The sequence below is a fragment of the Micropterus dolomieu genome, linkage group LG02 (genome assembly GCF_021292245.1).
Source record: "Micropterus dolomieu isolate WLL.071019.BEF.003 ecotype Adirondacks linkage group LG02, ASM2129224v1, whole genome shotgun sequence".
NCBI lineage: Eukaryota > Metazoa > Chordata > Actinopteri > Centrarchiformes > Centrarchidae > Micropterus > Micropterus dolomieu.
In genome coordinates, this window is record NC_060151.1 from 15,565,950 (window position 1) to 15,580,521 (window position 14,572).

Sequence of the window (14,572 nt, forward strand, 5' to 3'; positions counted from 1 at the left end):
CTACACACACACCCTCACACCCAAACCTGACACATGTGTGCACACTGCGCATATACAGAAGGTCACTTCATCATCAAAGAGCTTTCTAATCAGTTGTGAGCTGCTGATGTTCCTATAGCAACCAGGGACACTTGTATCCGTTATTGTAGTATGCTCATGCATGTGTGTGTGTGTGTGTGTGTGTGTGTGTGTGTGTGTTATGGTCAAAATAAAATATCGATACTCTGCAGGATTCACAATTTGCACACAGCCGTTTTACTGTGTGCAGAGAGAGCTCTAAATTTTACACTGTAACTGCGTCTTGGTGATGTTGGGAGCTGAGTGTTTATGCCAGTGGAGTATGGAGTGAGCGTCTCCTTATTACCCTTTGAAAGCGAACACTTTCATGATAATTGTGCAGCTCATTGACTGAATCGGTTGAATCTCTTGCTTTGATTTGCTAATGGAAACATTTTGATCGGTGGCACACGCACTTGTTTCCCACCCGCGTCTGCATAAATTACTTGTTGAGATGGATGTTTTCATGCCGTGATCAGTTAGAAGTTGCATTTTTTCTTCTGTAGCAACTGCCTTGGGGAATCAGTGTAATTTTGAATATAGCAAATGACTGATCCACGTCACTCCTCACATACAGTCTGATCACATGTACAACCCAACACCACAATGCGTCCTGATACACTGATGACATTTTGATGTGGCATACCCAGCTGCTCCTCTTCTTATGCTGCATCTCTGTTAACACCTGCCCCATAACTCTAATGACACATTCACAATGTGTCAGCACAGCTTCTATTCTCAGTGGCCATTGTTTCTCTTCGTTTATACAGGATGTTGACAGAAAGTAAGGTTTTAAGGGACTTGAAGAGAGGAGGTGGGGTGCGGGCAATTAAGAGTTTCCTGTTCTGATAAGGTGAATGATGTTACCTTCCCATTAAACAGGTGGGAGTGCAGTCCAAGCAAGTCTGACAACTCCATTGTCCATCTCTACAAACCTATGTGGACAAACGTTTATTATTTCAATTGAAATTCCAGTCACGATTCGAACAAGCAGTTGATCAGGTATGTATTAAATGTAATGCTGGAAAGATGTGTAGCCAGTATTGACAGTGTTTAAATGCCATGTCCAAGTCCTTATTGTCCTGATACCCTCATTAATGATTTAAATCTCACAACACCAGGATTTAGGGCGGCACGGTGGTGCGGTGGTTAGCACTGTCGCCTCACAGCAAGAAGGTCGTGGAGTTTGCATGTTCTCCCCGTGTCTGCGTGGGTTCTCTCCGGGTGCTCCGGCTTCCTCCCACCATCCAAAGACATGCAGGCTAGGTTGATTGGTTACCCTAAATTGTCCTTAGGTATTGCCCTTGATTGTGAGCGGTTGTTTGTCGGTGTGGCCCCACCTTTCGCCCAATGTCAGCTGGGATTGGCTCCAGCGCCCCTGCGACCCTGTACGCAGGATAAGCGGTTGACGATGGATGGAACACCAGGATTTAATTGTTAACTTACCTTATGTGCTTTTCTGAAAATTTACAAAAAGTTTATACATCAAGATCATTTGTAGAATAGCAGATCTCCAAACTCCACATTTTATTATTTAGTTTCAAGATTTAAGGACTGTATGTTAGACATAAGTTTTTCAAATATGGAGCAGAATCAGTCCAGAATGTATTATTTTAATTATATCAACTGTATTGTTTGTAGAATTACAGGCTACATCAGCTATTAATCTGCTTTTTTCAAAGGCACAGACAAATAATGTTGTCCTGCCCTGATCAGAAAACACTTAGTGTCAGTCTCTAGAGGGCATGGACAAACAAAATAATCTGTCTTTTCATTAATGTGTTTGTGTAAGTTGTAGTAATGTGTAGCAGGGCTGGACAATAAAACAATAATGATAATTATCGCAATGTAATTTTCCTTAATAACATTTTAACAAATGTTCAATATATCGTCAATAAATGTTTGATTTAACTCGTTTGAATCACGAACAAATTAGCACTTAATTTTTCTATTAAGATATTTTTTTTGTTGAGGAAAAGGGACTGAAAAAAACTACTCATTTTTTGAAAACAAGATTTTATCATGATAGTTTTGAATGTGTTACCTCAGATTTGTGAAGTGATCCACTGTTTAGCTTCAAGTGTTTGTCATGTTCTGCCCATAAATAATTGTTTAAAACCACAAATAACCATCTGGTTACGTCAACTTTCACTGAGGAGCAAAAATCAGCCTTTAAACTTGAAGGAAATAATGATTTGACATTTATCGTGATAATTATCAATATCGAATGGTAGGAAAATGTTTTATCGTGATAACATTTTTGGCCATATCGCCCAGCCCTAATGTGTAGTGTTAACGGGACTTGACATTCTTGTTCTCATAAGGGAAATGTTAATTATAGAAATGTCCTGAGCTGATCCAGGTACAAGCAAAGCGAGCACAGCTGATCTGAGATAAAAAAAAATCCTCCCTTTGCCTTTATTTCAGTAGCATTCTCCTGATGCACAGTCAACAAGATACTCCAAAATAAAATCAATGAGGCTGCTATTCGCTGGAATTAAAGCAACATACCTGTACAATGGGCGAGAAAGGGACCATAAAAATGTTTTCTCTAACCCCACATGGCCTCTGTTTGAAGCTCAGTGCTGCAGTGTGGAGTTTCAAACACAATGCCAGAGGCCGCGGCAACAAGACACAGCAGATGTCAAGCTTTGGCATGACATGCGCTGTAGGCTGTAGAGCAACTGACTGAGATTTAAGTTCATTTTCAAGTAAATGTATCACAGATTCATTGGCATCAGATAAGAATGGACTTTCTTTTACTGGATGCAAAAACTGGCACTTTGTTGTGGTTTTCAAGTGTGTGGAGGAACCCAAAGACAATCGGCTGACTGCTGTTTTGTGCACTGCACTAATGATTTTCTAAGACGCTGCTCACAGATGTTGCTTTAGCACATCCCCCATCTTTCTGTTCACACTGCAGCTTATGTAACTGCCACCAACAAGATCGTTCTGTCCCTTTTTTAACATTTATTTATTTCCTTTAATCAAATGGTTTATTTGCTTAATGACAATGTCTACTATCTTCCAGGACCTTTGTTTTCAATAGATCAGAAAGATCCGACACCAAGGCTTGCTGATACAATGCTCAACGCCTGTAAAACTCCAGCACTTAGTGATGCTTAGTGATGTGGCTTTTGTCATATGAGAACACTAACTAAAAGGCTTATTTGCTAAATGAGCGAATGCATGGTTTGCAAAGTAGACAGTGCTTGTGGAAGTTTATTTCTCAACATAGCATCATCTTGCCCTTAGTTCTCTGTTAAAGGATAAGTGGGCATAGCTAATAGACTGAAAGATGGATGGGCATCATATTATCGTATCGTATTTTCATCCCCTTTGTCTCTGTCTTGCTCTCCCTCTAAACTGTCAAGCAGCAACAGATGTAATTCTAAGATTTAGTTAGATCTAAGACGCCTTGGTACAAACATTCCTCCTTTTGCTCTGCATACGGCTACTCCATGTATAACTGGGCTAAATCACATGTTTAAAAGCGTTGCTTCTGTCTTGGGTGGTACAGGCATGGACTTTCTCTCTACCCTCAGGACACTGTAATTTCTCGCCTGTCCACCGGTCACCCTGGTTCCCATAACCTCCAGTCACCTGACCAACTGTTCCTGCACAACTGCTCTTAATTTAGTCCTTAGCTCTACTAAAAATATAAAACTGTTGACCCTGGACATTTCCCACAGCATTAATGTTGCTACGTAACTATTGCAGTCAGGCTATTTCTGCCTGCTTATGTTCCAGTATATAACCTTGCCACGAGTTCTCAGTATTGTAAACTTATCTTTTATATATAAACTAAAGCTTACAGCGCTGTTGATGGTCTGCCCTTCTTTCCCTGTGGGAATTTCAGACATGTCTACTGTTAAATAAAAAGATTGAAAGATTAATAGAAGGATTTCTTTGATTCATAGCAAATACATGGAGGCAATATTTAGTTTTACGTAGCCTCTTTGCGGGCAAAGAAACACCTGGAAGCACTGTGTTTTATGGAAGTAGTACCTGTCTGTCTAGACCCTCCCCAACAGCGGAGAAAGCAGCGACAAGGGCCACAATTTAATAAGAAAAGGCATTACAAATTCTGGGGAAAACATGCAAATAATACAACAGAAGAATGACACATCAGAGTTCTCCAGCCAAACTCCAACCACAAGCATCACTACATGCTATGCTTTTTAGACCACTGGACGTATCTTGTGTCTTTGGGATCATCTAACTAACAAACAAAAGGGCACTATAGTTGCTGCTGGTCACGGTTAAACAGATCACTTTTTTTAAGTAGACTGCAGTACACTCTTACACAATCTATTTACAGGCCAAGTCAGAAAACTGTGTTACTGCCTTTTAAATCTGTAGTGTTCTCTTTAGTTTAGAAAAACTCTGCAATCTGAATAGTAAAACAGGTAATAATGTGAAAAGAGAGAAACACAGAGACAGATTTTCAAGAAGCATGAACAAAGACAGACCAAGGATACAAACACAGCATATGTACACATGAAGAACATGTAAGTGTTCTATTTCTCACTTTGCTGTATAACATCTCAGTGGTGCAGACTCAGAAAGAAAGGTTCTCAGCTGGAAATGCACAGAAAATTAGCTATATAATAACAGAAAAGCCATAATCTGAGACAAAGACTGTGAGCGCAACCTCGAAAATACCACCAGGGTTTCAATTATAAGCACAGTGCTGTCCTATGAACCAGCAGGCTGGCAGATGGATAACCATAGAAGTCAGGCAAATTAAAGCAATTCAAGTAATGGTATGCAGATAAATAACCAGACTGCAGGTAGAGAACTGACTCGTCACTATCAAGAACAACCAGTGGTCGAACATACTGTAAGCCATATAGAATTGACTGTTGTGTTGAAGATATACTGCACATAAACAGCACACATTAAGTACAGACCATTGAACACAACAGCGAGAGCAACTAATACAACTTGTGACTGGAAAACAAAGCAGTTCAACAGGAATGTGCAAAAAAGTGGCAGAGAACCAATCCGTTAAAATCTTGTAATACACCATCAAATGTCACGAGTAAGTGACATTCAGAAAGTGATCTGGAGCTTACAACAAATATGATGCTCTTGTTCCCTCAACTTATTCTCTAAAGCTCATTACTCAGGAGCTGATCAAACAAGCGGTGAGAGTAATTCAACTGCTGCTCAGGTGCAGGAAAGACACTCTCTGTTCTTTAACCACTGGCTGGTTAATTAACTGGAGAGGAAATTGCATGGTAATTGATGAGGCAATGAAAGCTCTGCTCAGCTTACTCTCAAAATGAGGTGAATGAAATGAAATGTCAGAATGAATCTTCCAAAGCTGTATGTGAGATTTGTTTTAGTGGGTACATAAGATATGATTAGACAATCATTTGGTGGAGTAATTTATCCCTATTGTGAAACTAGTTTGCAGAGTACTAGCTACCAGCTTCAATACGGTAAGTTACAGTATAAAAAAGGGACTTCAGCAGGAGCAGTACACACACCCAGATGGGCTGAGTTCAATACATTTTGTCTAACATATTTAAGAAATTTGCTTATTCACTTTCTTGCTGAGAGTTAGATGTTAAGATGATACCGTTCTCATGTCTTTCTACTAAATATGTAGCTGGAGCTAGCAGCTGGCTAAGCGCTTAGCTATAAAACTGGAAACAAGGGAAAAGCTAGCTTGGCTCTGTTCAAGGGTATAAGAAAATCCACCTACTAGCACCACTAAAGCTCACTAACTAACATATCGTTTGTCTAAACAGTAGAAAAAGCAAAGTGTAAGAAACAAAACTTCACTGTTTTATGGGGAGATATGTGCCAGAATATGTTTTGGCTAGGAGCAGTAACTTCTGGTCTCCACTGGTTGCCTGCTCCCAGACACAAAAGAGCCCCACACATAACCGCCACTAAACTGTGTCACTTTTACCCTTTGGTTTTTGTACTGATTAAACAAATGAAATATAACATGTTAGTTGGACAGAGCCAAGCTAGCTGTTTCCCCCTATTTCCATTCTTTATGCTGAGCGAAGCTAAGTGCAAGTGCATGATGATCGTTGTACAGTATATTCTGTGTATCAAGATGCTAGTCACGCTGTGGGGATGCCACTTCCTAGAACTCCATCGATATCTGTATACTCTGTGCATACAGATGCTTCAGAGATCATAGACCTTGCTGAACAATTACAGGGGCCTAAAAAAAAGCATGCTGACTTAGGCAGACTCAATACACATGCATTATCTCTCTCTCTCTCTCTGGCTCATCCTTTGATGTCTGGCAGATCATCTGAGTGAGCATGTTTCTCTCCATCTGGTGTGTGTGAGCCAGGTCACTGTCTGGCTGAGCCACGAGCTCCTCTGGGACCAACGAAGGGGCAGGCTTCTCATTAGTCAGAGTGCAAAGGCTCCACTCTGGGGACGTAAACAAGATCTTGGGTCTGGGCCTAGACTTGCTGTGGGGCATCTCAGTATGCAGGGACACAAACAAACACATGGAAACCCCCAGAGACTGATCTCACACTGACTGGCTGATGTCACCTTTATCAAAACAGGTGTCTGTCTCTCATGCTGCAGCACAGAAGCAGCTTCCATGGAAGGTGTTTAGTATCATCAAGCACTACAACTATGCAATAATGCAAAGATCACTGCGAGAGAAAAGGCTTGTACATTTACGTATGTCTAGTCATTGTCCATATTCCTTTTTTAAAATTCTTAACTTGTTGGTTCCAAACTCAAAAAAACACATCCAACACAACTAGAATTGGATGTGAGAAAATATTCTGTGAAAGTTTTTTTCTGATTTATAGTTCACCGATATTAAAGAGGTGGTATTATTCTCATTTTCAGGTTCAAAATCTTAATTAGGGGTTGTACCAGAACAGGTTTACATGGTTTAATTTTCAAAAAACACCATATTTTTCTCATACTGCACATTGCTGCAGCTAATCTTTTCACCCCATGTGTAGTATGCTCCGCTCTTGAGCTACAGAGTGATGCTTCTATTTCGTATAGGCTTCACCCTCTAAGGCTATTGGGTTTACCTCTTCCGCGCGCCTGCGTGGCACTGAGAATTTTAGTCTACGCCCAGACACAGCGTGGGCCTCTCCTATGTGCGCACATTGTATATATACAACGGTGAGACCCAGCCTTCGGCTTCCATTTTTCTTCAGCACTGAGCTGTCTAATGAGCAGAAGATTGTCTAAAGAGCACTTTCCAGCCGGAAAACAAGAAGAACGATGTCTTCGCTGCAAGGCGTGCCTCGGACCGGAGCACGCCGGCCGAGCGCTCACTCTCGGTTCGCACTGCCCGTTCTGCGCCCTTCTCCCCCCTGAAGAGTGGTGGAGCCGGGCGGATAGCTTTGCCGTTCAGGACAAGGAGGTGTGGCGGTCTACCTGCTCTCCGGACGCAGCCCTCGATCTGCTGTTGACGGAAGAGCGGGTGTTGGATGGCTCCACTCTTCCCATTCACGGGTCTCCGAGCGGCTCCGAGCTTCCCCCATTCCGACCTCCGATGACGCCGGCCTCGACGCTACTAGGTTACCACGGCGAGGTAAGCTAACAGGGAGCTAACGTTGAGCTAACGGATAGCTAACATCACGCTCACATGCGGTCTGCCTGGATCAGCCAACCAGGGAGACCCTGTGTGTCCACATTAGCTGCGGCAAATGACATTTAGCAACCGGTTTCATTGCTGCTGGCCGACCCTCATCAGTCAGAGCGGACCACTGGTAAGCTATGGTTCGAAAAAGAGTTGTGTGAAATCTTGTTGCTCCTTTTGTGGAAGTTGTTGAACAAATGCTGTCTGTGCCTGTCTCAGTCGAACCAGCCACACCAAGCACACATTTCCCAACCTGTGTGAGCCACCTGGCGTTAACCAAGTGGCTAATCTGCAGCTTGAAGCTCAAAGCAACAAGCAGTACACTCTTCACGATCAGAGGTCCCTTCACACACCCCTCCCCACAGAAAGTGTATGAGCCCACGATTTTTCTGACGAAGAAATCTGCCGGGCAGTGTGTGATGCTGTTGACATTATGCACGTTCCTCCGGCAGTGCCAGCTGCGAGCTCGTGCATAATTACGGCATCAATGGCACGGTCCTTCTGTGCGTCCAGGGGTTCCCCCTTGGTTCACAGGAGCCAGGCTGTGTCAAATGAGCCCTTGAAGCGGTCATTACACTTCAAACGGACAGGATAGCACTACACGCAACCCTGCGTGTAGTGTTATCCTATCGCTGCTCCACACATTACGCACATTAGGCATGGCAGGCGACAGTGACGCTGGGGAGAATTGTGTTTCTTGTAACTACAGAACACATTGTGTGAGCCAGCTGTGGGTTAGCCAAACAGCTAAAAAGCAGCCTGGGCTTGCTGCAAAGCTGCACATCCTCTCTCCCCTTGCCCCCCTCTCTGACATGGTCAGGTGGCTGGCCTGAGCCCACATGTATGCCTCCCCCTCTTCCCTTGCCAGGCGAGTGGCGCGGTGATGAGCCCCCGCCTCCCTCCCCTCACCAGGTGAGTGGCATAACGGACAGGCTGCAGCTGGCCGGATGGCTTTCATGCAGTCTGGCTCCGATGCCACAAGCAGAATATTTCCTCCTCGGCCCGCCACTGTCTCTACGAAGTCAGTGGCTGCCGTCACACCGAGTGGACCGGCTGCAGCTGGCCGTGTGGTCTTCATGCAGCTTGCTCCAATGTAGCAGGCAGACCATTTCCTCTGTTGCCTGTCCCTGCCCTCCCATCCTCATTGAGGTAGCGGCATGGTTATGGGTTAACGGGTGTGGCTGCCCCACCTCGTGCCCCGGCGACTATGTCTGCCTCTGCCTCCCTCCCCCCACCGGGGATGCGGTACGGCAGGGGACCCACGAGGACGACTACACTACCTCGTGTGGTCCCTCCCACCACACATGGGAGGACACCCAACAGACCCCTCTGACTGTGCGTGAAGGTATCTCACGATGTGGCCTGCTCCCTGGCGGAGCGAGTACTGGCTCGCACAGATTGACTCGCACATGCCTGCTATGCAGGGAGGCACTCCCTCCAGCATGCCGGAGTGTGCTGGCACCCGTGACCCTCCCTTCCCCGCCAGGTGCTAAGCTCTCCTGTTCGGTGGAACATGTAGGTTGCTGCCTGCCAGGCCCCCCCCACGGCCCGCATCCCCGCCCTTTGAGGGGGCCCCTCCCCCATGGGTCATGGCTGGGCACCCCCCCGAACCGTGACGACGGCAAGGGCAGCAGATTGGCTTCCCTTCAGGGCCACCAGGGCACCTCATGAGCAGGTCCGACCGCTTTCAGAGACGCTACTCAGAGTGGCTCGCTTCCTGCTCGATGCACAGATGGATGGACAGCCTGATCCGCTGGGATCACAGACTGCAGTTCGCCCCCCTCCTCCGCCCTTCACCGGGATTGTGGAGACTGTGCTCTCCTCCTCGGCTCAGAACGCCAGGCATAAGGGGTTCCACTCCCGCTGCTTCCTGGTCAGGAAGAAGACGGGCGGTGTGAGGCCCATCCTGGACCTATCACTGTTCAACACGGCGATTATGGTGAGTCCTTTTCGCATGTTAACAGTAAAAACAGTTGATGGACTGTGTGCGCCAGGGAGACTGGCTCTCTTCCATCTACCGTACTTTCATGTGTCCGTCATTCCCGGACACAGGAAGTTCTGCGGTTTGCATTTGCAAAGTACCAATACAACTGCCTGCCCTTCGGTTCCCTGGCCCCGCACACTTTTTCCAAGTGTGTCGACGGCCCTGAAGCCGCTGCGGCAGTCTGGCATTAGGGTCGTATTTTACCTGGACGACCTGCTGCTGCTGGCGCTGTCCTGGGACGAAGCGGTGGTGCAGGTGGCCCAGCTAGTCACACACCTGACTTACCTGGGCTTCACGGTGAACTGGAAGAAGAGTGCTCCTCTCCCCTCCCAGAGACTCACTTATCTTGGCGTGGTACTGGACTCCTCTCTCTGGAGAGCACGGCTCTCTCAGGAGAGGGTGGATGCTCTGATGGAGCTGCTTCACCATGTTGTTCGGTCATGAGGCTCCTGGGCCTCATGTCAGTGGCTTACGTGGTGGTTCCCCTGGGCCTTCTCGACATGAGGAGGCTGCAGCGGTGGTTCATCCGCCTGCGTGTCGACCCGGTGAGACAGAGATGGCGCCGTGTCTCCATTCCCCTGTCTGTGGCCTACTGGCGGGACCCCCCCTCTCTCTCTCTGTCGGGGTCCCCCTGGGCAGGGCCGCAGGCCTCGCCACCTAAACGCGCTGGAGCTTCTCACGGTGTAGATGGTGATCCTACACTTCTACCCTCTGCTAAGGGACCAGCACGGCGGGGTGCGTTTGGCGCAGCTACTGGGTCTGGCCAGGCAGCTGCTCCTGTGGGCGCTCACTCACCTTCTCTCCATCAGAGCAGAATACATCCCTGGCGTGCTGAACAGAGAGGCGGACATCATGTCGATGGGAGGCCCTCGCCCAGACGAGTGGCGTCTCCATCCCGATCTGGTGGCCCAGATCTGGCTCCGGTTCGGCAGGGCAGAGGTGGATCTGTTTGGCAACAAGGAGAACGTTCAGTGCGCCCTTTGGCTCTGTGGCTCCGTCGTGCCTAAGGATTCAAGCTATCCTGCGCCCTAACCCGACGTTCATGCCTAAAAGCATGAGCTCCTTTCAGTCGCGGGTCATCACCCTCTCTGGCTTTTTCGTCACCCCCATGGGTCAACGGAGGATGCCATGTCCCAACTCCTCTGCCCGGTGCGAGCGCTGTCCTGCTTTGTGGCTCGCATGGCCACCTGGCGCCGTTTGCAGCGTCTGTTTGTGCACTACAGGGAGCAGTCCAAGGGACTTCCCCTGTCGGCGCAGCGCCTGTCTCACTGGCTGTGCAATGCCATTTCCTAGGCTTACGTGTCTGCCGGTGAATCTCCCCCGGATGGCATCAGAGCGCACTCCATGAGAGGCGTCTCCTCCTCAGTGGCTCTGCACGGTGGGATGACAGTGGATGACATCTGCACGGCGCAAAAAAGATATATAACTCAACAAAGGAGAGGGAAGAAGCCAAAAAGTATAATACCACCTCTTTAAAAACACAACCTACTGACTGGACAACAAACACACAAAATGTCATTTTCACTGAGATACATGATGTAGCTCTGCGAATATACAGCACTGTACCTGCCATGAATCTTTGGACTGTATATTAGTCAAATGAATGGTCTGCTGTCACTGTGAAAATCAAATTCTCCCATCAAACTATGTCATATGCCTGTTTGACAAATCCAATTCTGAAATATTATGAATGTACCAATGTAGGTGGCAATATAAATAACACAAAGATGCACAATATGAACAGAAACTGTTCTGGGCAACAGAATACTCAGAACATTGCATATTATTTGGATGAAAGAAAAGTGGTTATACCATGAAGAGATCTTCATGACAGTGTCTCCAATTTGTTTTCTCAGAAACTTATCACCATCACCATTCGTAGATGAGATTCTCCTGAAGGGCCTGTTGAAGATTGTTGGCGTCTAGTCATGTCTTTGTACAACAAAGCAGTCCACTTCACTACCTCATATGTATCTGAAGAGGAGCCTGTTGCCCTCATGCTGCAATTCAAGGGGATCTTGATTCGTGACTGTTATGGCGTGCCGTGTAAGAAATGCATACAATATACCCAGGACACCAAAGCCCTAAAAGAATCATTTCTCCTCATTAATTCAAAGGTAAAATATAGTGTGTGAGATGAAGATGGTTTTTATCATGCATCCAGTTTTCACAGGAGAACATTATCAGTACAATATGTAATTTAAACCAGTCCAGACGACAGCACTACTGAAAGATATTAACCACTTCAAAATTTCCCTGGCTTGTACATGATACATTGAATTAGGAAGGGGGCAAAATGATGATTAGAAAATAATTGTCTACTGGCAGCAATAAACTGTTTTAGGCGGGGAGAGATCCACTTACTCATCCAATCACTGTTTTGTCAGTTTTCTAGTGTGTTAAGAGTTAACATGTATAAACCCTCTGACATCATATCTGTCTCTGACACACACACACACACACACACACACACACACACACACACAATAAAAACTACTGATACACACTACTGATATTGACTGTATGATTTCTGTGTCTTTGTGTGTGCCGGCTTGTTCTGCAAAAACTGAATAGATTACAAATGTCAATGACAGATCAACAGATTCGGCTGGGCCCAATTATTATCATTTACAACAACAGATGTGATAGCCGTCAGCTGGCCACAGAGGACAACAGTGCCTTCCATCACCACTGGAGCGAAGAGCCAGCGTGTCTCAGGACAAGATATGATAAACCAGCATCTTGGTAATTAGCCTACACACACATGAAACTCACAGAAACAGCTTCGACAATCGATCAAGATAAGGATCAATAGACTTTGGGTAAAGCCATTCAACTCTGATTAAAAGTACAGATGACTCCAATTTCATCCTCAACCAAGCGAAGAACACAACAGTGGGCTTTATGTTGCAGTGAAGGATTCAGTGTCTTCAGCACAGCTGACTGTTACCACTATGGTAACACACGTATTAGTTTAAGTGCACTGACTCCCTGTAAGTTGCAGCTCACGTCACATCATGAATTAGGTTAAATCGTGTGTAAAACCTATGACACATAAACTAAATAAAACACTTTGACTGGAAAAAAACAGTTGTGTAGGTTAAGGTAACACTGGAATTAATCAAAAAGACTATTTGCCTTTACCACAAGAGTGCAAGTAAACGCACCCTAATACCACCATTGTATGTAAACAATACATAAACCCAGAGTGCCCAACTATGCGATTAATGTCACTCCATAAAAAGGTAACAGTAGAGCCGATAAAGGAGAGACAGGAGCAGGACCAAGCAAAAATAAATACAGTCACAACTGAGCTGAGCACTGAACGTTTGAGATATCTTATTTGAGTAGTAAAATGTCAAAACACAGCAGCATTACTGGATTGTGAGGCTGTTTCTGTGTCACTGTGACCTAAGGGGAATTTCACACTTCTCTCCCTCATCCTTTCTTTCACTCTACCCATCTCCAAGCACAAATGCTGACTGTGAATGTGTCTCTACTTAATGAAACGTGACCACATATGTGCATTAAAACCACATTCCAGCTCTGAGTGCTACAGCCTGCACACACAGCGGTTGCATAAGCATCAGTTCCTGCAACCAAAAATCAGGAGTACAAAGGTGAGACCTTATAATAAATATATGGCCATGGCATAATAAAAATGCAGAGTGGAGTTTTGAAGAGAAGAAACTGTGACCAGAGGTAGAAAGCAATTTGTATTACTCTTAACCCCAAAAATGACTGCACGTTTTGGCCTTCACTATCGTGCCTATAACAATCACACGATTCCCTCCGGTGCTGCTGCTGCTGCACACAGTCCCTCTTACAGTACTGCAGCTCTCAGTAGCCTAAAAGAGACAACAGCAGCTCCACCCGGCGGTGGCTGACTGATCGGTTGGAGGAGCTCAATATGTCCTTTGGTGCAAAACGATAAGCACATCACTGACAACTTTGCAATCATCGGTTCCCTAGTAAAAACTACAGTAAATCAAACAGAACGAGCTGACCTGCAGATCCGAGGCTCCTGGCCACGGAGTTGAGAAGGAAGGGAAGACAATCAGCAGGATGCGAAACATCATGAAAAACCAAGAAAACTTCACCTACCTCCTCCACCGTGAGAGGCATGCAGATGCGGTACTCCTTCATCAGCATAGTCCTTGCACAATGGTGATGGCAACACAGAGGAAGATGCAGGTTGTCAGGACTTCAGTCTTGGGGGCGATCTTGTAAATCAGTTATTCAGTAGAAATAATTTGAGGCCACCACAAATTCACTCGAGCCTTCCTGACTTGTGCATCAGCAGCACCTACTGTAACGGTTCCCTTATGCCTACGTGAGTCTCCACACACACCCGGTCTGAAGTAGCAAGAGGGTCTTCCAAAGGCTAATGCAACACCGCTGTAAAATCAGCACTTTCCAGTTTTATAAACTACTCAAACGGCATCAATTTTGCATCGAAACAAGTCTCTTCCTAGAACAATCGCAGCTTCAGGCTGCTTCTCGTAGTTCTTGTAACCGCGCGCGCCCCGGACATGGATTGAGCCTCTCGTCGCCCCTGGCTCTTCAGACGTAAATGCTCTTTGCTTAACTGTGTTCACTTCAAAGCAGTTGTCCAAAATATATCAGCGTGCCTCCTGCTCCTTTGAGTTTTCCTGACAGCTCAGTCCAGGGATGCGCAACCGTGCGGAGTCCAAGCTGCGTCAAGTGAGCGACAGAGAGACAGGAAATAAGGTTTTACCCTAACCGTAAAAGTGTCACAATGAAAAACGATGCAAGCATGGGCCTGCTGGATAAAAGAATAAGTAAATGTGAAAGTGTACTATAATTCAGTCGGAATGTTTTGAAGCAGTTTTCAATTGATTCGTTTTCAACACACGTTCAATCATATCTTATTTTGAAATAGCTATGTCGCACAGGCTGCGCATGTGAAGAGGTTTACG

General features: G+C 45.8%; 1 protein-coding gene across 1 annotated transcript in view; it reads right to left on the minus strand.

Moving 5' to 3' along the window:
- The window catches only part of pitpnc1a (phosphatidylinositol transfer protein cytoplasmic 1a), a 49,837-nt gene extending 36,016 nt beyond the window's left edge, over window positions 1-13,821 (minus strand). The window contains exon 1 of the mRNA XM_046028408.1: window positions 13,737-13,821. Within this exon, the coding sequence (XP_045884364.1) occupies window positions 13,737-13,784 (48 nt within the window). The 5' untranslated portion in view covers window positions 13,785-13,821. The remainder of the gene's footprint in view (window positions 1-13,736) is intronic.
- Between the last annotated feature and the right edge of the window lie 751 nt (window positions 13,822-14,572).